The sequence below is a fragment of the Ammodytes marinus genome (genome assembly GCF_949987685.1).
Source record: "Ammodytes marinus genome assembly, chromosome: 17".
In the NCBI taxonomy this organism is placed as follows: domain Eukaryota; kingdom Metazoa; phylum Chordata; class Actinopteri; order Uranoscopiformes; family Ammodytidae; genus Ammodytes; species Ammodytes marinus.
This window is the reverse complement of record NC_137221.1, coordinates 19,727,672-19,752,826: the sequence shown is the minus strand read 5'-3', so window position 1 is coordinate 19,752,826 and position 25,155 is coordinate 19,727,672. Positions and strand designations below refer to the sequence as shown.

General features: G+C 42.0%; 1 protein-coding gene across 1 annotated transcript; it reads left to right on the top strand.

The window, feature by feature from the left end:
• The first annotated feature begins 204 nt into the window (after positions 1–204).
• Positions 205–3,447, top strand: marcksl1b (MARCKS-like 1b). The gene is made up of 2 exons (XM_080045239.1): positions 205–491; positions 1,860–3,447. The coding sequence occupies exons 1-2, from the start codon at positions 405–407 to the stop codon at positions 2,469–2,471; spliced, it is 699 nt and encodes a 232-aa protein (XP_079901365.1). The 5' UTR covers positions 205–404; the 3' UTR covers positions 2,472–3,447.
• The last annotated feature ends 21,708 nt before the right edge of the window (positions 3,448–25,155 follow it).

Sequence of the window (25,155 nt, the reverse complement as noted above, 5' to 3'; positions counted from 1 at the left end):
ATGTCTTTGCTGGGGGTCCTGTGGAGGGGCGGGGACAATTAGGGAGTGAGGGCGGAGATTGGCCAGAGCCGACTAGACTTGCCCTCAGACTGCTCGATGATTGGTCATACGCTCTGCAGGTCCCGCCTACGGGTGGCGCCTTGAACCCACTGTATTGTTGAAGCCTTGTGTTCAACCAGTGTTGAGTTTAGAGGGTCTCTCTCTACCGGGGTGACAAGTCCAAATACAGGAGCTGCCGAAGGGAAATAATAGCTGCCGTCTGAATTAAAAAATAAATAAAAGCCTGACTTTTCATCGCTTCACCGCAGGATACTTGACTCGCCCTGGGGTTTGGATTAACTTGAAAAGCACTCTTTTTTTAAGTTTTTCTTTTGCGTTTGCTTTACAAGACTACACCGAAGACAATGGGTTCCCAGGCATCCAAGGGAGACGTGGCCGCGGAGGCGAACGCAGCTGCCGCCGATGGTGCAGCTGTCAAGACCAACGGACAGGTAATTACGCACCACTACTAGGCTTTATTACTCCACTTTATCAATAAAGGACATGGATGGAAATTGATAAAAGGCACATTTCTCACACCAAAACATGAGTTTAGACTCATTTCAGTCGACGTTAAGTTGATTAAAGTTGAATGTGAGGGCATTATTTATTTTATTTATGGGCAAGTCAGGTGGGGCTTTTTTAGCATCGCTCTGTGCTGCTGATGGGGTTGGTCACAGAGCACCCAAAAACACACACACAAAGTGGGGAGGACTAGCGTGTTTTCGGTTGACAAATTGAGTCTAAAATTTAAAGCGACTGTGAAAGTGTTTTCTTCTTCTTTTTTGTCACCGAGGTCTCCAACCCAAAATGTGCACATAGTGCCAGGCTTAAAGGGGGAGGGGGAGCCGGCTCGAGCGCACGTAGGCAGTCTACCACTCCTCCCTATATAAAATACAAGCCTGGCTGTCGTCTGGACTCCTTCTTTGCAACCTGGGACTTTCCAAAATGTCATATACGTGGGATGTGTCACATTAAGTTATGCATTTGATAGGCTACTTAGGAAAACTATTATTGTATATCATTATAGCCTACATTACATTTTAATTTGGCCTACGCGTTTTAATTGACACATTTTATTTCATTGTATTTCCTTTCCTTTCGTAGGCCTATTATTTGTTTGAATTGATAATTTTATATATATTTAAAAAACGGAAAGTGTGTTCATTCTTCCATCGATGAGTTCCAGTCTTTGTTGAGCCGCTGTCTGTCTGGTACCCTCGGCGGTGTGTGAGGCGCTACCGCCGCCTATCGCCTGATTAGGGTACTGCAAGGCGTCGCCTCCCCGAGCCAGGCGACACGGTGGTTAATTGATGAGCACGACGATGCTCTGAGGAGAAATGAGAAATACACATCAAATACCGTTCCCCTTTGTTTTTCATGCGCTTGCAGAGAGGTTTTACGATATAAAAAATGATTTCTGTGTCAGAAGGTTTGGGATACACATGACTCATTGTGTGACAACCTTCACAGTTCAATTTGAAGTGTAACATAAAATGATCACAACAAAGAGTCAAATTTAACACCAATTTCAAGTGTTTTTTGGTCCCACTAGGAATTGGTTTTAAATGATCGCTTTCCACACTGTCAACAGAGTGAAAAAAGAAAATGGCGGTGTGAAGATTGAGATAGGTTTTGACATGAGAAGAGGGGGGGGGGGGCTATTAATGGGTTCATAGAGTACATTTAAAACCACAAGATATTTAGACCCAACAACACCAGGGGGCATTCTACTCCAGCTGTCATTGTAAATACTCACTCTTTCATGCACTTTAACACTTTGCCTATTTAACTCTGTGGGGATTTCCTTATTTTTTCAGGAGAATGGACACGTGAAAACCAACGGTGACGTGTCCGCTAAGCCCGCTGACGGGGAGGCTGCCGCCGCCACCAACGGCTCCGCTGAGGCCGGCAAGGAGCCCGCTGCCGAGGCCGCTGGCGGGGACGCCATCGAACCAGCGCCCGCCGCCGCCGACGGAGAGGCCGCCAAACCGGAGGGCGAGGCTGCTACCAAGGAGACCCCTAAGAAGAAGAAGAAGAAGTTCTCCCTCAAGAAGTCCTTCAACTTCAAACTGAACCTGAAGAAGACCAAGAAGAGCGAGGCGGTCAAGGAGGAGGCCGCCCCTGCTGCCGATGCCGCCGCAACCGCCTCTACCCCGGCCGAAGAGAAGCCAGCTGAGAACGGAGCCGCAGCGCCCGCAGAGGAGAAGAAAGAGGAGGTGAAGGAGGAGGCTGCTGCTGCTGCTCCTGCTGCTGCTGCTGCCGAGGCTCCTAAAGCAGAGGAGGCTCCGGCTAAAGAGGAGGCTGCAGCCCCCAAAGAGGAGGCAGCAGCCGCCCCCAAAGAGGCAGCAGCCGCCCCAGCCCCAGAGGTCACAAAACCCACAGAGGAGACCAGCCCCTCGACCCCGGCTCCCTCTGAAAAGAAAGAGTGATCGTGTGTGGTTGTGTGCGTGTGTGTAATACCTCGAGCTCACCAATGAACTGGGTTGAACTGTTTTTCAAAAAAAAGAGAGAGAGAGTGAGAAAGAGAAAGAGATTTAAAGAGTATATATATATTTATATATATGTGTGTATATGTATACATATGTATATGGATATATGTATATGTAAATATATACACATGTATGTGAGAGACTCCTTTTGACGTGCCACTTTTATCGTCGTGATAACAAAAGAAGAAGAAGAAGATGACGACAGACTAGATTCACTACTAGATCACTTCCCTGGTTTACTGCTCCAAACATCTGGGACCCGGACTGGAGGTTTTTTTAGGCTGTGTGGTTTGGTCGCCTCTGTGTTTGGGGGAAAAAGTGGATTTTTAATATTGGCCAGAGCAGCCAGCTATAATGACACCGTGAAAAGGATGGATGGATGGAGTCAAAGCATCTTCTCCCTAAATATCTGCACATCGAGATGCCTCCTCCTCGACAAAATGGAACCAAGCTAGATAAAGATACTAGGACACCAACCACCACTTGAAATGACTGTTAATTAAAGAGAGAGAAAAAAAAAGAAAAGAAAATGAAATCCGAAAAATTTAAAGAGACTCGCCGACTTTTTACATTCCTATATTTTAATCCAAATTTGAAGTATTTTGTGGTGCATTATAGAGAACCATCTTAAAGATTCAGAGAAGCTATTACTTGTTTGTTTAAAAGAAGAAGAAGAAAAAAAAAGAGACCGTTTTTTGATTTTTACCTTACTATGAAAAAAAAAAAGAACACTTAAGCTTGCTATGTTCACTGTTGCGGTTTGATATGAAGCAGAGTTGTTTATCTGTCGTGTGTGGAGCCTGAATCTGCTTTGTCTCTGTAAATACATTGGATTGATTTCTGTTCTTTATTTTGCTAATGTTGACAGATGTTACTGGTTTTATTGTAAAGTTGATAATGGTAAATAAATGTTGGTTACCTGCCCGTTTTGTGTGTGTGTGTGTGTGTTCATGGTTATTTACAGCATCACGCCTTGCATATGTTACCCCACAAAGCAGTACACTTTAATGAGATGGGCCCAGAGCCTGTTTGTCACATTTAACAGGTTTATTGCACTGTAGTGCTAACAGGTGACAGGCAGCTGTTTCAGCACACAATTGAACCCTGAAAATAACCATTAAAATACATTTAAAACTGTTTTGGTGTGTGTGCGTATAGGAACGTATGAAGAGGAAAACTATGGTTTAATGTTAAATTAGAGCAGCTACACCATTTCCTCCCATGTTTGGCCTCAAAACCCAGTTTAAAGCGAGGCCATGTAACTTTTAAAACAACATTAATAATTTTAATAAGCTGCTATTCAGAACGAGTTATGTAGTTTTGCAATAATATGCAGGTCGGGAAATATTCTCTTTCAAGGGTTTTGACATTAAACAAATAATCCCGACACTGATCAGGTGTATTAGTGTTCCACTTGTTATTCATATTGACATCAATATATTTTTATTACTGGCTACTATTGGATTGGCATTCACTTCAAACGAACATAAAAAAGGACAATCATTTAACAGGAAAAATAATGAGACACCATTGACGATAAAAGCAAGATCAGAACCATTATGAGATGTACACTATGGCCAGGTACGTTCACACAAGCAATTCACCATTGTCTGATGCTGCAATGCAAAAAAAGACACATAGAGAACGTATGTTAAGGCAAGTATCAAAGAATATCAATATACAATTTACAATAGAAAATACTATAAAAAAGACAACCATGTGCCATCATCCATTTAAAAGGAAGAGCTGACGTGCAACTGTGCAGTAGTGAACATTAAAGGAGATCTCACAGGTTTGGAGAGGATGAGGATGTGTTTCAGTAATGCATTAAGGATAGTGTAGGTTAATAAAACGTGTAGTGTGTCCATGGGAGGGGATAAAAGTCTATGTCAGCTTGGCTCCGGGGCCTCGGTAATGAGGCCGGCTGCTGAGAGGAGGAAGCTGTTCTCGTGGCGGGAGGTTTTTGGTGTTTCACAAAGAGTTTGTGAAAAGGGGTCCGCCATAACCTTTCCCAGTATAAAGGCCAGCATTTTAATAGACCTCAAATCAGGGGGGCAATTTATTCCACGTGGCGCTGCCTTGATACATCACATGGCCAGGCCTGTTACTACTGTGATTCTCTAGGAAACACTCACATATTTCACTCCCATGTCTTATATCCGATTGCTTTGGAGGTAATTGAACACACCATCAACACTACCATGTTAGCGCCAATGACCCCTGGCCCTCTATTAATCGAATGGCCCTCAGATCAGCACCATTACCTCTGAAGCCCCCCACTCCCCCATTTCTACTGTTCACATCTACAGTATTTCTTCCATTCGAACAGAGGCGAACATCCTCCTGAACATGTCTCTAACTGAACACAGCATCAGCCCTGAGCTGACCTAGTTCACATGGTGATATGATGGGTAGAGATTTGAGCTACAATTTGGACTCAAGAGCCTTCAAACAGTTATGAATTATTTAGATAAAGCTGTAGTGTAGCTCCACATTGATACAGCTATCTGCCTTTAAAAGCAAAGGATGTTTTACAATTGCAAATGGTAGGTTGATTGGATAATAAGTAATGAGTGCCTTTATGTTGTGAAAAATCCCCACAACTCAAACCTATATTGAGTAAATCTCCCATGTCTTTACACCGTGCGCTGACATCCGCATGTACAGTAAACCATAAATGATTAACGTCTTTTCTAAGAGGAGTTTAACATCTACAGTGTTTGTTTGTTGTATGTATAATTGTTTTGGTTGCTCAGCATAGTATACAAGAGATTCTGTCAGGGATCAACCAAGGGGTGCAGCATTTTTCATCCAGCATCGTCAGGGTCTGCAGAGATCTGGAAGTGACAGTCAAACACTAGTGAGCTTATGCTGCCGCCTGGTGGCCTTTATGTGGGATGCCACAAATCTGATCAGCTATTGTCTGGCATTCCAAATTGGTTCCAGCAAAGCTTGCACCAATATGCATATATTCACTGTCTTTGTACACTGCAGTGTAAAACAGGACAATGAGTGGTTTTCTAACAATATACAGTAGATTTTACATTTAATGCATTCTTCAAATTGTATTTATGGCTGTGTTTCGTGTTTGTAAATAAATGAGAAAGGACATGCATGGTTTCTTTCTTACAGTGTTGGCTCAAATACATCGCCTACATAAGATATAATTGTTTGCAGATGTAATTTTATTCTTTTTCAATCAATCAATTACTCAGTCTTTATTTGATCAAGAGGGACAATCTTCTACATTAATGAATGATCGGGTTGCCTTCTACACATCTGACTGAAAACATGAACCCATTTATTTGTCCATCCCAGTTGAATAAACTAATGGAATGAAATAAATGTCCAAATGCAAAATACATAGGCATATATATGTGTGTGTGTGTGTGTGTGTGTGTGTGTGTGTGTGTGTGTGTGTGTGTGTGTGTGTGTGTGTGTGTGTGTATATATATCAGTGAATCTGTAGAATGTTGGATGTCAAAATCACTTTTTGTGAAAATCAGTGAATATCTCCTCATATTCACCTGTCCGTATTGTGTGTGCGTGCGCTGAAAATAAATCCAGTGTTAATACACAGCCTAGGCTCTGTACACAGGCATGTTGTTAGCTACAGTGAGCCCCTTTTGTTTAAATACCCACTTTCAGAGCCTGGTAAAAACCAATCTGGCACGTACGATTTAGATATGGATTATCTGGATTACATGTACACCTGTCATGGAGCTCAGAGTCTGATGCACACCATCAGAATTTCTTCTTTTCATGACAAGTACTACATTAGTGTCTTTGTCCTTCTTGCAGTGTTAAATGTTTTTTAAAGATAACCTAAAGTGCCTTGTAATCCAGGCAAAATAGCGTTTTTCGACAGACAAATTGTAAAAGAATTTTTTTCAGCTCAGATAATTTTTATGAGGTGTCCAGAACAACATACTAAAAGTCCTAAGAAATCCTAGTTGAGGAAATATGTTTAATTCTCATCAATCCGAGATGTGTGCCAATAAGGCGAGACACCAATAAATCCCAATAGGGCTATTTTTTTCCTTTACTCCTATCAAAATGAAACTTTACACAATGAAAGTATCCATGATAATTAACATTTTTTGTATTGCAAGTTTCTTTGAAAATTAATTGTAATATGCAAATGAGCTATACACTAATCGTACATGCCCAAAATAAACCCAAATAGGCTTAATTTTTTCCTTTACTCCTACCACAATAAAACTTTACATAGTAAAAGTATACTAGAAAAGTCACTTTTTTTGTATTACAAGTTGCTTTTTAAATGCATTTGAATATGCACATGAGCTCCACACTTATTGAATATCCAATCATCCTATACTGCCAATGGGTGATGGCGATGCTGTTTTTAGACTGGCCTCTAACCTGAAAAACTGCCTGGCTTACCTGCCAGGGGTATAACAGGTGCCTCTCATGAATTAGATTAACCCCTCCCTTAGCTAGTGTAATTTTTAACTTTTTTCAGTGCCATTCCCTTTCCTATGCCACATAGACGAGACTGAAATGGCATGGATAGAGGAGATTGTCAGACACCTTGGGACCAAGTAACTCCTTTGTCTACTTTATGCACCATACAGTGCTGCTTGAAAGTATGTGAACCCCTTGAGCCTTTGTGAATTTTATTTATCAATACCAGTATTTTTTATATGAAATAACAGATTTTTGTTTATCAATTCAACATTTTTCTTTTCCAGAAATCAATTGTTAAAACAGATTTAAAAAAATGATTTGCCAACTTTTGTATGTGAAAAAGTTTGTGAACCCTGAGCTGCATTGGTAATCAGGTGGGCCAAATTTGTGATGAAATGGACCAATGTAATAAAGAAATTGGGTGGCACTAGATAAAACAGAGATCAAACCAGGTCAGTGTAGGCCCACCAAAGTGAACCCATACAGATCAGACTTGCCAAAAGGGAAAGACAATCTCAGAGGATCTCAGGAAGAGAGATGTGATGTTGCACATTTGTCTGGGGACAGCTATCAATTAATTTATTTGGTTCTTGTGCCATAAACAGCTTGTGTGCATTAAGATCAGCATGATGAAACAAGAGTACTAGCAAGTCTGTGTCATCACCTACTGAGACTGTGTCTTTTGTTCTGGCAGAGGCAATGGCAGTTTGGACAATGAGCACATCTGCATCGTGCTTTGTATGGTTTGTGATACACCATTTTTTGTCTTACAAGTTTCTTTGAAAATGAATTTTAATATGCAAATGAGCTATACACTTATCAAATATAGGCTACCCAAATTATATCCGCATAGGCTTAATTTGAACCTTTACTCCTACCACATTAAAACTTTACACAATGAAAGTCTACATGAAAAGTAAAACATTTGTATTAGAAGTTAACTTATAATGGTCAAGGCTTTCCAGAAGGGGTTGGTCGAACGTCAGAACAGGGGTCACATCATACTGCAGAGCTTGAGTTGCCACAAACCTCAATGTTGAGTATATGCAGGATTCATCACTGGGATCAAGATCAATCATTGGAAGGAATGTTACTGAAGCTCTCCCAGGGTGTTCATCTAGAAGATGCAGGATCTGCATCATACCAGACCATGATGGCCTTTGAGAGTGAAGGAGGAGGGTTGTCTTCCACAAAACATCCAGCTGTGATGTTTTGTTATCTGCTGGCAACAGAGCCAGTGGCTGATACACAATAGGCTCACGTATAGGAGGAATCATAAAGTACTGAATGTGTATGCGACCAACTGCAGCAATATCTGCAGCAGTCACTTGGATCTTTAAAAGAAAAAATGAAGCCTATGCGAATATATTTTGGGTAGCCTATATTTGATAAGTGTATAGCTAATTTGCATATTAAAATCCATTTTCAAAGATAAAAATGGAATATCACAAACCATGCAAAGCACGATGCAGATGTGCTCATTGTCCAAACTGCCATTGCCTCTGCCAGAACAAAAGACAGTCTCAGTAGGTGATGACACAGACCTGTTAGTACTCTTGTTGCATCATGCTGATCTGAATGCACAGGAGCCGTTTATGGCACAAGAACCAAAGAAAGCAACAAAAACAAGACGGATATGGTGCATAAAGTAGACAAAGGAGTTACTTGGTCCCAAGGTGTGTGACAATCTCCTCTTTCTCCATGCCATTTCAGGCTGTGATTCTACGTCTCGTCTATTTGGCATAGGAAAGGGAATGGCACTAGCCTGGAAATCCAGACCTGCCACTAGGCGCTGGCAAGTTAAATGTGCTGCGCCTGTTGGTCTGGGCACTCTCCATTGAAGCTCATTAAATATGTCAAGAAATCCTGAGCTACATTTCAATTGGTTCTATCTGATATGGGCGGGCCAGAGCCCTATGTATGGTGCTCTGGGGCGGACGTAAACGGATGACGACAGTGCGCCGTCGAAGCCGTGATAGTAAACATCAAAGATAGCTGCGGATATGTTGTTTGAGTTTGAGACGGCTTTGGCCTCGACCCTTTACAATTTGGAAGACGGCACTCAATCTTTCATTAGCAAGTAAGAGGAATATTCTGTTTTGCAGACGACCACGGCAAAAGTTAAATTTAACAGTTAATCCCGCTGTTCGCTAAATGAACGGGGCTTAATACGGCACATTGTTCATTGCTCTGATTGGTTGTAGTGCTATCAAATTGCGTGCAGTGGCATTTGAAGAGACAAATCTAATTCATGAGAGGCACCCCTGGCAGGTAAGCCAGGCAGTTTTTCAGGTTTGAGGCCAGTCTAAAAGCAGCATTGCCATCACCCATTGGCAGTAGGATGATTGGATATTCAATAAGTGTGGAGCTGATGTGCATATTCAAATTCATTTAAAAAGAAACTTGTAATACAAAAAAAGTGACTTTTCTAGTATACTTTTACTATGTAAAGTTTTATTGTGGTAGGAGTAAAGGAAAAAATTAAGCCTATTTGGGTTTATTTTGGGCATGTACGATTAGTGTATAGCTCATTTGCATATTAAAATTCATTTTCAAAGAAACTTGTAATACAATTTTTTTTTATTTTCATGGATACTTTCATTGTGTAAAGTTTCATTTTGATAGGACTAAGGGAAAAAAATAGCCCTATTGGGATTTATTGGTGTTTCGCCTTATTGGCACACATCTCGGATTGATGAGAATTAAACATATTTCCTCAACTAGGATTTCTTAGGACTTTTGGTATGTTGTTCTGGACACCTCATAGAAATTATCTGAGCTGAAAAAAATTATTTTACAATTTGTCTGTTTTTTGGCCCAAAAATGGGTTACTTTGCCTGGCCTATTGTGCTTGTGTCCATCAATACTGTCTTTGTCAAGTTTCTTTCAAAATGTTGGCCCGTCCTCCTCATGTGAAAGTCATGCTCAGGTACCTTCTCTTTGCATGTATGAGTGTTAAACATAAAACTGTGTACTGTGAATAATGTGTAATGTTGTCACTTAGTGCTGTTTATGGACCTGAAGTAGTTCCACTTCACAAGCATGTTATCTTAATGCCACGTCACTGCACCCCTGTCTGTGTGACTGAGTCAGTGTACTCAGCTGCACTGCAGAAATGTTTTTGAATTGACAATTGGTTCAGTAGAATATGAACATAATGTGTATTTCTTTATTTTCATTTCGATGTTTATAGAAGTGTCACATGTGCGCTAGTTCCTACCATTTGTTTCGAACAGATTGTAGGGACTGAGAGTAGGCACTGATTTTATGTATTGAAAGGACGTAATGTAATGTTGAGCAGACACCTGTGATATACTTAATACAAGCTGTGCCTTGCTTAGATTTCAGTTGAGTTTAAGGCATTCTGTTATATCTTCTGAATACAATTCAACCACCAAATCCATAGTATAGTCGAGTATTAAAGACACAAAAACTATTTTGTGTCGTGTTCACCACCTCAAACTTTGGGAGCATGTCAATGAGCTGTCTCCCCTAATCCAAATACAGCTCAGTTGTTATCCATCCACTGTCTTGTACTTTCAGCACTGTGTTGGGGGTAACATTGTAAAGTCACTCTGGTTTGAGTCCCTTGCCCATAAAAATGACCAAAAAAAGTGGCCAATAACCTTATGTACAATTGATTTCTTTGTTCTTTTTATTTTTAATAAATTTGCAATGGGCTCAAACAAACTTTTTTGAAGTTTATTATGGGGTATTATGTTTAGAATTTTCAGGAAAATAAATACATTGAATCCAGTGTTATTCCAGGCTGTAACATAACGAAATGTAGAAAAAGTGAAGCGGTGTGAATACTTTCCGTATGCACTGTAGTTATAAAACCCAGCTAATCTTTGAAAACACAAGCTTAAAGGTGAAGTAAGCGGGTTATTTATGTTAATATAAGTGTTAAATCGCTCTTTATTCATACAGTGATCACTTACATAATGTGCGCGTTTCATAACGCTGATCTCTCAGTCAGCTGCTTTGCATGTAATCGGCAAATAAACTTATTGGAGTATCCCGAAATTTTTATCCAATCAGAAGAGAGAACGCTACAAACCGACACCCGTCTCACTCATAAATACTATATACACTCCATGGTCTCACTGCTGGTGCACGCCAGAGCAACAGATGGGTGAATGTGTATGCGCCTAGCGTAGCAGGTAAAAATCCTTCCCAATGTCTGTTTTGATGGTTTTTATCATGTTTTATCACACTTATGGATCTGAGATGATGCTAGATAACTCACTGCTTGAAGACCGCAGTGCATTAATGTGGTGACGTATGGACGAGTGAGGGGACTGCTAACCGCAGTAACTGACAGGAAGTTAGCTAAAAGAACCATTCTGCTTACAGCACCTTTAACTGATTTTGACCAAAAGTGATTTTGACAACAAGCGTTCTCCACCTTTAATGCTAGGAGCACTGTTAAGGAGCCTTTTTGCAAAACGCTTTGCCAAAGCGTCCTTACAGCGCATAGTGGCGCAATTGAAGAACACGTTCAATCTTGAGTCAAATGTTGAATGCAGGAGCTCAATGCAGTCGCTCATAGAAAGTGTTGACTCTCTGCTCCTGAAAGGGGACAATGACAAACAGGGTGGAAATGAAGTGTGTCTATTTACAAATATCTAAAGAGATTTACAAATATCTCCTCTGATAATGTGCTGTTCTTCACGCAAGAACTTAGCACTCTCCTCTACGGCCACATCACAGATGGACTAGGGCCCAATATTACTCCAGGACCATTTATTATCAGTCCAGCCTGCAGCACAGGGTCTGCTCCTCCGACCCAGGCCAACATGCACTTTGACATCAGAAACAAAGTGTGGTGTTTCCTGGGACAGATAAGCTGGTGGGTCAACACCCAGGTTGGCGGCCATAGTAAAAGGGTGACACTGGCCTTAATGGATACTGAGCCGATGGTACCAACCCAATCAGAGGTTCTCACCATAGTGGAGGTGAGTGAACCTTTGGCAACTGCACCTGTTGAAGAAACAAACGCAGAGGAAGAAACATTAGCCCCTTTTACACAGAGATTGTGGCATATTGACGGAACAACATCACTCCAATATGCCGGCTTTGCTTGCTTCTGTGTTATTTACACAGAACCAAGCAACGCCGGCCTGCTGGCGCATCAGTAGCTCCTTTTACACAGCGTTCCGGAATGAAAGAGGTGCTTGTAAACAGCGTCAGGTGTGACGTAAACATTTAGCGCCGCGCCGGTCAGCTGCTTTACAACAACATCACTGGCCAGTGAATTGAGAGCAGAAGTGCTGGAGCTTGCAGTAAGAGGGCCGTATTTTACTGTCCCCACGATGTGCCAGTTGATCTTGCTACGCGCTGAGTCCAACATCACTGGGACTGTTAACCAAACTGACAAAATCAATCCGCTTCACCTCTGTGTCTGTGTCTGTGTGTGTGTGTGTGTGTGTGTGTGTGTGTGTGTGTGTGTGTGTGTGTGTGTGTGTGTGTGTGTGTGTGTGTGTGTGTGTGTGTGTGTGTGTGTGTGTGGCTTAGCCTAGCCTAGCTTTCCCATTGTACAACTTCCCCTGGGCAGAAGTTGACTCATACACTCTGCAAAATGAAGCGCAGGGGTTTGGATTGAGCAGCGGACCTTATGACCAGCTAGATTATACGCCGTTCCTTTTATTTGGTGATTTTTACGGGACATCAGGCCGCCGTGATTAATGATAAACACACGTCAAAACTGACAAAATCAATCCGCTTCACCTCTGTGTCTGTGTGTGTGTTTGTGTGACATGTTGGCTGTAAGCGAGTCTCTTTGTGAGAGCAGAGATCTGCCAATCAGACACACATACACATACACACAGTGTGTGAAGTCACGTTACTGTAGGCAGAAATAAAGTGTGGATATACGCTCAGACTTAGAATAATAATAATAGTGGCGGATACTTGTGATACTCTGTGAGGATACTTGTGGAGAAGCTGGTGACAAGGAGATTGAACAAAGCAGGAGTCAGCAGGACCCGCCTACTACTTCCGCTCAATTTTCATTTCCCTTCAGTAGTCAGTCTGGGTGTGCGGTATATTCTTAGGTTTTCTCCGGACAGATTTCTGCCGGTCCAATCAGCGAACAGAAGGAGTGGCTCAGAAGCCGGCGCATGACATGGTTGGTTGGCAGATCCAGAGTGGCACTGGGCAGATCCAATAGTTTTAAACTTCAACAGACACCCGCCTTCAAGTGAGTTAACGTTTGTCAATTGCGCGATTCCAGACCTTCTGTACAAATGAAATGAAGTATGATGGTCTGGTAGAACCAGGCTAAGTCTTACCATCATCTGGGGCAGGACTTGGGTTCAGTGTAACATCAAAGGGTTTTCTCCGGGTTCTCCAGTGTCCCGAAAAACCACACAGCAAGTAGACACTAGCTATTTGGTTTTATCAATAAGAACTTGTGACATCTATCATCCGCTTATCCGAGTCTGGGTCAGGTAATCTTCAACCCATTACCAGACCTCTTGGAATTTAGAAATAGGTAAGTGAAATGTAGCATTCATTTTGGGGGAAATTGTTAAGTAATGTCTTGTTTTCTTTCAGATTGAATACAATACAGAGCTCAAGTCCTGCCTATGATGGAAAAAAAATCTGTTTTCTCATCTTCTGGCCTCTCATCATAGGGTTTACTCCGGGTGCTCCGGTTTCCCAAACACCACAAAGCAATTAGACACTACCTAATGGTTTTATTAATAATAATTTGTAACATATGTCATCTCATTTTCAGGCAGGGCTTGGGTTCTCGGGTGGGTTGGGTAGGAGGCTGGTGGGGTGGGGTGACATATAGCATTAAGACCCAAGCTTTTAGGTTTCGTTGAAAATAATCTGTAACAATTTCAATAACAACAGTACCAGCAGTTCAATAAAAATACTCAAATTAAAATGTCTGCTTATATCGCTTGTCATTTACAGGTCAACATTTAACACAGACTGAAGTTCTGCTAACTCACTTTCACTCATGTATTTCCCTAGTGTATAACATACAAAGAAACAAGTTTTCTTTTGCAGCAGTGTTATTTCATGTGAAATCCACTTGCATCACTGAAGCAATAATTGTTCAAGTTACAATCATTAACTGAAACTTCTTATAACTTACTGTAATACTTAATAGATTAATTAGGGTTATTTGATTGTTAAATATTATCTCCAATTATCTCTTGTGCGTCCTGCTAACCCTAAACCAAATATAATGGCTTTATCTTATTACTCCAACTAGAACCTTTTGCCCATAATGGAACAACGTGGCGACATTGGAGGGCCAGTTAGTTATGTGTGCCGTCGCGCAGACAATGATGCAAATGTGCATTGTATGTTGCTGACTTGTTGTTTATTTGTGTGTATTTTCGAGCGGCGTGTGTCTTTATGCGATGCTGTTTTAATGCTTAATTTGGACCTTTAGTTGTTGTTTACAGTATTTGTCTTTTGGCACAGTTCTTGGCCATGTAAGTCTTGCGGTTTCCATATTATGATTATGATTATTGTTGTTTGAAGTTTCAATTGTTCAAGTAAGCTGTGATATCCTACCTATAGATGAGATTCTTAGGCTTGATTGCAGTGTGGTCTCAGTGCCATTCAAATAGGAAGAGCTTGAGCTTCTCACAGCCTGTGTTACAAAGTCTGACTAACTTTTAGTTAGGCAGTAAACACAACTTTGTCTAGCACACACATTTCATGAGCAAGGGTTCCCTCAAATGTAATCAGAACATCTTCAGATATGCACAGATGTTGTCCAACTTGTTAAGTGATTTTCAGTTGAGCGCAGTGTGCACGGAGCGTGAGGCACTTGGCGGCATGCAGAGTTGAAATTAACTTGTGTTGGGGAAATTGGCATTTAGAAAAACATTAGTGCTTCATTGCCCGTGGACAGAGTCACAGTGACTGATGTAATGTGATGGCAACATGATCACATTGGCCCCAAATCCACCAGAAAGCTGTTGTGTGCTGAACATTTGGCCTCTGGGTTTGAGTCTGGAGATACTCCAAATGTTTGTAATCCATTTAGAAAACGGGCATGTCAGTATTTGTTTGTGTATCTGTATGTGTATGCAGCAGGGTGTGTGTGTGTGTGTTCACATGACGCATGCTTACAGGCTTAATTGTATCGTATTTTAACTGTTCTTGCTTCCTTAAACCACATGAGGGAGACATTGTCTGCTGTTCTTTCAGCAATGGAATCTGCTGCCACATTGTCTAGTTTCACAAACACAATGCTGTTTCTCACCTTGAACTCCAAATGACTTTCAGAAAGACTGGGAACAGATAGCTTCTCACATTGTCTTTTTGTATTTTTTGTACATGTTTTTTTTTTGTACACAAGATAAGACAATATGATGAGTGTCTGCAATCACACGGACATATTTGCAAGTCAAATCGGCAGCGCTCTCTGTTTGTCTTGGTTGTGTGGCACACCGTGAAGAGTCGTGTTGCGGTAGAAAAACAAAAAAACAACCATCTGGTCCATTTGACAGCCTGAAGCTAGACTCAGTATCCCACAGAATACACTCAGCTGCTTCAGAGTACGCTTTGTTTGCTTAATTTCTGCGGTGCAAGCATGTCAATATGAACACATTATTTGTCTCGTTGTGCGTTGGGATATGTTTGAATTTCAACAAGAAAACAGTTTGTAGATGTTGTTTCATTTGTGGCACTAGGGAAAGGAGCAGAGCCCTGCACAATAAAGCCTGCATGCTGCTTTTTTATTACAATCTTTTGATCTGATTGGATTATCACTTGGCCAAAGAACAGATCTTTAAGGCTATAGAAGGCTGGCTCCGTCCAAAAGTGAAAATAAATAAAAAAGCTACCAACAACTCTAAAGCTAAAACTAGTTTACATGTTGTATCTCAGAAACAGACAAGTAAAAATGACAACATCAGTTTGTAAACGCTGCCATACTCAGAAATATGGAGTGTTGTTGAGTTGGCTTAATCCACTTTGTGTCAACTCATTTGGCGATGGCTTGAAAGAAACCTGCATTCATTCATATGGAACAGTTAAGCACTATACAGTAGCTGTAAAGCTCTTATCAATCATCTCATTTAATAAAAGAAGGCTTCACTATTCCTCGACAATATAACTTATGAATATACTTCATTCTTATTTGATTGACAGGGAAAGACAGGCAGAGAGGGTTACAATACTGTGCGTGGTTCAGTGCTGCGGTTGCACACACACAATATTCCGTGCTATACCACAAAGTCACAAACGACCACACACAGACAAAAAAAGACACATTGAAAAAGTACTGTTCACACACACACTCTCTCTCTCTCTCTCTCTCTCTCTCTCTCACACACACACACACACACATACACACACACTGAGGTGTATTTTGGCCGCGTCAGGCTTTGAGATCACCGTGGCTCCTCTATCATTCACTCCCCTAAGAAGTGTTTTTCATCCTCTTTTTCCCTGTGGAAAAGCAGAATTCATGACCCGTCACCTTTTTTTGCTGACTGCACAGGCCCATCCGAGTGCATTGGTAAACGATTTCCCGGCTATTTCAGTTGCCTCACAAAACACTTGATGACACAAGTGGCATGAAAAGTATGCAATTCAATTTGTCTGTGGTGGTCATTACTTTGTATAGGTGCAGTCGCAGTTATTTTTTCATCCGATTACGGGACGCTTTCTTTTTACAAGCAGGGTGGGAGAAGAAGAACGTGTTTGTGTCTATGGCCCTCTTGTCTGATTGAATAGCATCTCATTGCAAGCTCACCTTTTAGCGACGTGTCCTTTTTGGGGCGAGGTGTGAAATGAAGTGTGGAGAGACGGATGGAGATAAAGAGAGGAAAGGGAAAAGGTTAGACCTGTATTTGTGTGAACGTGTGTGAAAAATCCCATCTACCACAGCGCTCCAAATTCCATTTTTGTTTTTAAATAAGGCACCAGCCAGAATAGGTTGTTTGCCCTTGAAAGAATGACACAAGAGTAGATGAGTAGGAAGCCTTTTTTTTTACCGTGCCCCATTTCGGAGGACAAATAAGAGGAAAAACACACACACACACACTTTCTCACACCTACAAACACACACACACAAAACGACATGCTATGCCCTGAATCTGTCAGGGGCCCTGGTCCCCCCCCTCTCCCCCGCCCCCTTTAATCCTTTCAGATAAGAATTTCCACAAAGGAATTGTCCCAATCACACCATCCTTTAACACGCACAGGTTAGAATAAAATAAGCAAAACTCCCCTGGTACCTGTAACTTATCTTTACTGTGTTCTTCCTAACAACATTCCCTTCAATAGGATTGCAGACTTTAAAAAGTTCATGTTGAAAGAAATCCAACCCTTGCTCAAAAAAAAAAAAAACGTCAAACCTCAAATGTTCAAATAAGACCCATATATTTTTAAAATTCTTCATTTCAGTCATGGAAGGCTTTTGTTGAGCGTGTGTGCTCTTGGCAAACAATGCCCTCCCTAGTTCCTTGCAGAGTAACACACAGTAATTCCAGTGCAGCCTTAGTGAAAAAAGCCATTAAGTGTACACTGTGCTCTCAAGGGCACTAGTAAGTCAATCACTTTAGACTCCGGAGAGTTCTTTTGATTTCCACCGCCAAAGTGTTCCCATTCAGTTCTGGCACTCGCACCAAGAGGGACTGACCTCATCAGAATGAATACAGCATTTGATCGCTAGTAAATGTGTTGAACATTTTATTTTAAAATCCAATCACTGGATAACCTCTTAAATGAAGGCTACATATTGTTGTTGAACTTGATTTAATAGCTGGGGTTTAATTTTGGTAGCTTCAGCCATCACACCTACCATAAATACTGTGCTAATCAAAGCAACAGTGATCTGGGAACACAGCGAAACAGCTACAGATCCAGTGGGGCAAAAACAAATGGCCGGACAGCTTATTAACAAACTGATACTGTATTTGAGGGAAAAACCATTTTCCAAATGTTCACTGTTGTAATGTTGCTCATTTTTGCATAGGAAAACTGGGGTTGAAAAGTCATTGATGGTGGATGGATGCTGAACGGAGCATTTTTAAACAATCGTTTTGACACACTTGCATTCCTCTTTTTGATTTCATGTCTGCTGTCTCATGCTGTATCACAAGGGTTTTATTTAGGTGTGTTGGCGGAGGACACATGAGGAGAAGCACCTGAGTGTGTGCCCAGCTCCAGAGAGCGCTACCCTGCCCTGCAATAGATAATACCACGCCTGCCTTTGCCACACGCTAATCCCTCTGTTAAAAAAGATCAAAACCCAAATTTCCTGGAAAAATTTTCAAAGCGGCAAACGGGATCAACAGCTTAAGCGGCTTCTTCGCTTCTCAGCAACTTCCTCGTGTGTTTATGCCTTTTTTTTGTTGCAGGATGCGGCTGTGTGTGTGTGTGTGTGTGTGTGTGTGTGTGTGTGTGTGTGTGTGTGTGTGTGTGTGTGTGTTTGTGTGTGGAGGAAAGAGTGGTCTTTTGCGGGGAATTTATTCCTCTGTGTATTCGAGTGTAAAAGATGCCAGAATGCTGTCTTTCACTTCACTGATGATGTGCAGCGGCCCACATGAAGCAGGAAAATGAACCTCCCCTCACACACGCACACACGCACGCACACACACACACACACACTCGCACACACATACACACACACTGTAACTCTTGCCCTATGCCATTACACACAATGTGACGATCATATAAATATACCACCTCATTGCATTATTACTTTAAAAAAGGCCATAACGTTACGCTCCCACCTATGTCACTTTTACGGCCCCTGCTCGGCGGCTGGAATGCAAATTAGGCCTAGAGTGTAAGGAAGAGACACAACAGATGCACAAAAACCAACAGCCCCGGAGATAGACACGTCTGGATACTGCTTAAAGGTCCCATATTATGCTAAATGCACTTTTTAAATGTGTTCCAACATATCCATGCGTCCACGGTGTGCCTAGAGACTGCCAAAATATCAAAAAAAATAACAATCTCTCCTTTTCTCACTCTCCCCTTTTCTGAAACCCCCACCCCTCCCCCCAAAAACACTCCAGTCAGAATTATCCCCTTTTCTGACCTCACAAACCGTAAAGCCAGAAGCTTCCACTGTGCAGCCCACACCCCTATTTCTTATTGGTCCACGGCCCTGACAGACAGAGGGCGAGGCGTATCTGGCTTCGCTTCCGGACAGGGGGCGGGGGGAGCTCAAAGATTGTATATTTACGAGGGGACCTGCAACTCTTTTTTTAAAAATAGGCCATTGTGAGATTAGCTGAACATCAGCATAGTACAATAAATTATCTGAAAGTTTTTTTCAGCAAACAATTAAAGAAAAACGTATTAGGGACCACTAAGACCATATAATATGGTGTATAATAGAACCGAAAAGTGTATAATATGGGAGCTTTAAGCATGCACAAGCACAACCTCACCCTGGCGAAAATACTTGCTTTCCTCTTCCAGGAGTTATGGATACATGTTTTTGGGGTGTCAAAATCTGATTCAATTCTCATTCAATTTGGTACGTGACAACCACGATGGATATGTCACATAGCAGAATGATCTGTACCTGTTGGGAGAGGTGTGAATGTGATTCTCAGTTCAGTGACAGACAGTGGTGCGGTTTGGAGGGCCATTGACGTGTGCCATTCCATTGGTGATACTGTTTAAATTGTCAGACAAATAACATTGGACAGCTTGTTCTTCACTCTCATCCTATCTGAGCATGAATGCAGCAACTGTTAAATAAAAGATGATACTGATTAGCAAAGTCACGGCACGCTGCCAGCATCCAGTGCAATGGGAATAAACCCCGGAAGACAAAATCATGGTTTCAATTCAATCTAAAGGACTAGTTGTTTGAGCACTGCCCAACATCTTTGAGTCCATCCACTCCATGCTGTGGGTTAATGTGAAGCACAATATGGATTCCATGAAGTTGTGTTACTATTACAAATAGCTAAACATAACACACTTGACTATTGTGGAACTGTGGAAGTTCAAATGTTGTCCTTCATGGTAGCACTGGTGTAATACGCTTCCTGAGAGCATTCAGAAGAGAAAGTCCACCATCCAGAAATGAAATCCTGCTGTTTGTTCTGCTTGTTATTTGGGCTGTGGGGCAACTCCTGTGTGCTGACCTTTGCTGGCCTCTGCCAGTATGCGCTGTACACACCGAGCTGATGCTCTTCTTCTCTGACTGCGCCTTTTGGCTTTTCCTCCAACAGAGCTCACTGCGAGAGGGCACCTATGCCCCGGCACGCTCAAAGTGCCAGATACTATAAATCCATGTTGAGAAAATTTCAAGAAAATCTCACACTGTTGCTTTGTCTGCATGTCCATCTAGGGAATCTATGAGGTTTTGATGCTATATCTTCAGAGATTCCCCAGACAGAAGACATGAAGATGTGTCATGCTCTCTCTCTGTGTGTGTGTGTGTGTGTGTGTGTGTGTGTGTGTGTGTGTGTGTGTGTGTGTGTGTGTGTGTGTGTGTGTGTGTGTGTGTGTGTGTGTGTGTGTGTGTGTGTGTGTGTGTGTGTGTGTGTGTAGGCAACTTCTATTTTTCTGAGAACCAATTTGAGTTTTTGACCATAAGAGTAAGAATATTTGTAGGAAGTGAGGACATTTGGGCCAGTTCTGACTTTGGGACAGACATTTAAAAGGGCTGTATAAGGGTTCAGACTTGGTTTTAAAGGTTCAGGTATGAATTGGGTTTGGGTACGGGTTAGTGTAACAGTTGGGGTTATGCAATTAGTTTTGATGGTTAGGGTAAGGGGCTAGGGAATGCATTACTGTATATCAATGAGTGTCCTCACAAGTATTGCCGTGCAAACGTGTGTACGTGTGCAGGCTGTCTTACAGAAACCTCACTCTCTTACGGAGATAATTACAAACTTAAGTATCGAGCCGTGATCACATCCACTCTCCGGGAGGATTTCAACCATTGTCTCCTTTCCTACTTTGCTTTCCTGTCTGAACTCCTTCTCTCTCTCCACATCCCCCTCTGCCGATTACCTCAGTCGTCCTGCTTGACCTTGTATTATTATAATTATTCTCATTACCGAGCGACCTCAGAGACTTCCCCCGTAGCAAGTAGCGCGCTAACGGCATAGCCTCGGCCGACCTTGGAGACATGTCCGAAGATGATGGCTCATTTAAACGCAATGGTGATAGTGTGGTTGGTGTGTGGGAGGATGGGGAGGGGGGTCTAGTGGGCTTGCTCTGGGAGCTGGTTTGTCTCCTAAACAGGTAATTAATACGCTTATTAACTCCTTAGCTCATATCATAATCAAAGCCACAAGGAGAAAGCGGTGGGGGCGGAATATCTTAATGGAATTCACAGGGCTGGAACTTTCTGCAGCATGGAGCCCGACGGCGGAACGGGGGAGAAAAGTGCTTCAAGCTGAAAGTTTGACTGGATCACTGAATCGCTTGATTGACTTCGCTGCATTTCCCGCAGGTGTATGCGTGGGGGTAAATTGGGTATGGCATAGTTTGGCCAGTCGCCATACTGAATGGAACTGCTAGCTGTAGTCGGCTGTTGGCTGTGCAGTACATAATGCATTTGCATAAGCATTGATGGTAAGGCACTTACGTGGGCCATATATATGTGTTTTAATAGGATGGCGGTTTTTGAAATGAGGATGTGAGCAAAATGTACAGGTTCATATGTACAGTAGCCTGTATTTATTATTTATTAGACTTTCTATTTTTCTAAACTGATGTATATTCTGCTTTTTCAGTTGTTAAACTGTTAGCATGAGTTCAATACACTCAAACTCATATCTAATTTTAGTCTACAGTATATGTGTGGATAAATCAGAAATGTCATGGTATATGAGTGAGGAGGAAAGACCATAAAATGACATATATACACTTCAACAACTATTCCTATTTGTCATATTCCATGCTCTTCAGACGAGGAGCGAGGGCTAGTTTACACAAAAGACCGCGGGTGAAAAGAACACAACGTAAAATAGAATTTCTTTTCCACATTTGAAATGCTGCACGGGAGTTAGAGTTGAAGGTGAAGTGCTGAAAGGGCTTTGACGTGTCAGTGGATATATAATCAGTCAAAGGAGTGGAGGATTGAGTCAATGTGAATGCACTTAAAGCAGGTAAAACGAAGGTTAAAGTGTAAACGCTGAACGGAGTCGAAGTGTGGACATGTGAGCGATGAAAAGTAGTGTCTGTAAGCACTTTAGTACACCGAGGTTAACAGTGTAAGCAGTTCAAGTTTTGATGTAATTGCAGGGGGCCTTCAGCACCAGTTTGAACTGCATGTTTTGTTTGGTAAAGTCTGGTTGTCTGTATATGTCAGAGGCTTTTCTGATCTCCCATCACTATAGCTGAAAAGGAGTGGGATTTAAAACACGGATACAAAAAAAGAGCTGTCTTTTTCAAATTCATCTATACGGCCTTGGCTGCATGAAGTTGGATGGTGTCTGTCTGACCTCAGCTCTGTAGGAAAGGCTACAGGTATATAGCGAGTGAGTCTACGGAGAATGCAGAGCTTCAGTTGCCTTCGGGCCACATCAGACCTCATCAGGCCAGCTGTCTGCATCCAGGTGTTGGTGTCTGAGTGGAGAGGCTTCACCCACAGCTTGAGTGTGTATGTTTTCATCAAGGCATGTGGTGCATTGTTTGTGTTGTGTTGTAGTGTATGTGCATGTGTGTGTGTGTGTGTGTGTGTGTGTGTGTGTGTGAGAGAGAAAGCGTGTGCGTGCTTTTACTAAAGGCCAAACCAGACAAATCTGACTAGACACCCAAGAAGGACCTGGTAACCCTGACGCAAGGAGGCCCTGCCAAACAATTTGGATTACCCAGAACGACAGGCGAGAGGCGGGTTTCTCTGATATGTGAGAAGACACAAAAAAACACACACACACACACACACACACACACACACACACACACACACACACACACACACACTCCCTCAGGGCTTTGATTGATGGCCTCTTTGTTGTGTGTGTCTGCCAGCCTGCGTGTGTACAACCAGGTATCTGGCTTATGGGCATGCCTTGTGAGTCGAGAAACAAAACATTGTGTTTTAATTTAGCAGGTGTAACGTGATTTTCCGCTGTGGGGTTTGTCCGGTCGAATGCTGAGCTGAATGCAAAACGGCATTGTACATGACGTATACAGACAACTTCTAGAGCTTAAGCCTTGTGGCTGTGCAGAGATACACTGAACTTTACGGCTGTGGAGCTGTGGACAATGCAAAACTTTGTTGATGAGTACAAAGTGAGCCAAGTGGCCAAGTGTCGGCTGGGCTTTTTTTTTTGTACTGGATCCTGCTGCAGAAAGCTGAGTCAGAATATGAATATTGTTCTTGTGGAATGAAGAGAAAAGTGTCCCCTTTGCATAATTGCGAATTTCCCATGAATAATTTTAAGCGGTATGTGGAGGGAAGAGGTATGATAAATTGCATTTCTCTGCATTCATTTTGGTACATGAAACATTCAAAGCAAGGCGTGATGATGCAAGGAAAGTAACATGGAACGTTGACTTTTTGTTTGTTTGTTGTGAGCATTCAAAGTTCCATCCGGGGCACCCTTCATTAGCTGGGAAGTGCAAAAACCTCGCAGTTCAATACAGATGAACCGATTGCTCAAAGTGTTGTGCTTGATCACACATTTCTGGCAATTGGGAACATAGCATTTTTGTTTCCTGTTTACATAAACACATGCACATGCGCGCACACACAAACACACACACACACCACACACACACCTGGACCTCGATCAAAGGGAAGAGATTTTTCTCCTTTACTGTTGTTTTATACCTTAAAATAATGGCAGCTTTGAAGAGGGATATATGATTAAAAATCATTAAAAACTGAATATGGGATGACTTTGGCTGTGTTTTTACACACGCCCTGAAGGGAGAAAGCAGGTGAAGAAACGGTAAAAAAAAAGTCCCAGCACTCCTGGTATTTCTTTACAGAGCTTTAACAGAGAAGCCTATGATCTCCATCCGCAGCCTCCCTTTGAAGACCTAAATGCATTTCTAATTACTGAGGCCTTAAACCAAGTGCTAAATCCTCTATTGGTTTCAGAGATTACCGATAGCATTTATGCCTTTTTGACACCATTCAGCAGAGAGAGACCACGGTTAGACGTATCAAACGGGCTGCAAGCCCTGTTTGATGTTGCTGTGTCACTGAGCCAGCAGCGTGAACAGCTCAAGGTCTGACTTTTTTTTTTTAACTGTTGAAGGTGAAGGATGAACTGAGAGCTAGGATTTCAAATGCCTGACTTTGGTCACCACTTTGCTATATATTAGGCCCATATAAAAAGCAGACACTGTTACCTTCCCTCTTTCCTATCCTGGCATCAGAATAACTAGGAATCTCATAATATACTGAGGAAAAATATACAGATAGTACCACGATGACCCACTCCATTATTAATAGGAGGATTACTGTGCCCTTACAAGGAGACGTGTACTTGTATATTCCCTCACACTGCCTGTTAAAATGTGTCTACAGCACACAATGATATACTCACTCAGTCTATGTGGGGCGCAACAACCCTGCCCGAGAGCAGACACATCTCCCACAGCCACTTCACTGTTTGCTTACTGATGACACAGAACCAAGGTTGATGCAAACTGGTACCTGAGCGATCTCCCAGAGGTAACACTGAATATAAAAACTTAACGAGCCACAGGGCATACTGGGAAGATATATATGTGTCTATGAACACCATATTGGTTTTTCATTTGGGTTCGACAAATGCAGCCGGGCACCATAAATCAATACTGCGGGTATATCTTTAGCAAGGAGGGCGTAACATCAGAATGTGACCGAGAGAGGTAAAAGCCCCTGGGTGTAAAGCATGTTCTGCATAAATCACAAGCAAGTAGCGATACCTCCCTGCACACAGAAAGGCAAAACGATTACAGAAATCTACTGAAAATAACAAATTAAGAGGAGTTATCAGTACCAGACGCTCCTCTACCACTATATAGCTCATAAGTGCACCTTCTTACTTTAAAGTGGCTACGAGGAACATTCAGTTTTTGGTGATCCTAGCGCCCCCTCTGGACAATAGCGTTAGTGTTCTTACGACACTAACGCCTGCAGTCCTAAAGATCTTGGCTAATGCATAACGGTGGAGGGTAGCTATTTTTTTCTGAACCCATAATAAATGTTACAATCAACAAAGTGTATTCCAAAGTGTTAGCATGGAGAAATATTATTCTATTCAGGAAAGACGGACGATGTTGGTGTCCAAGT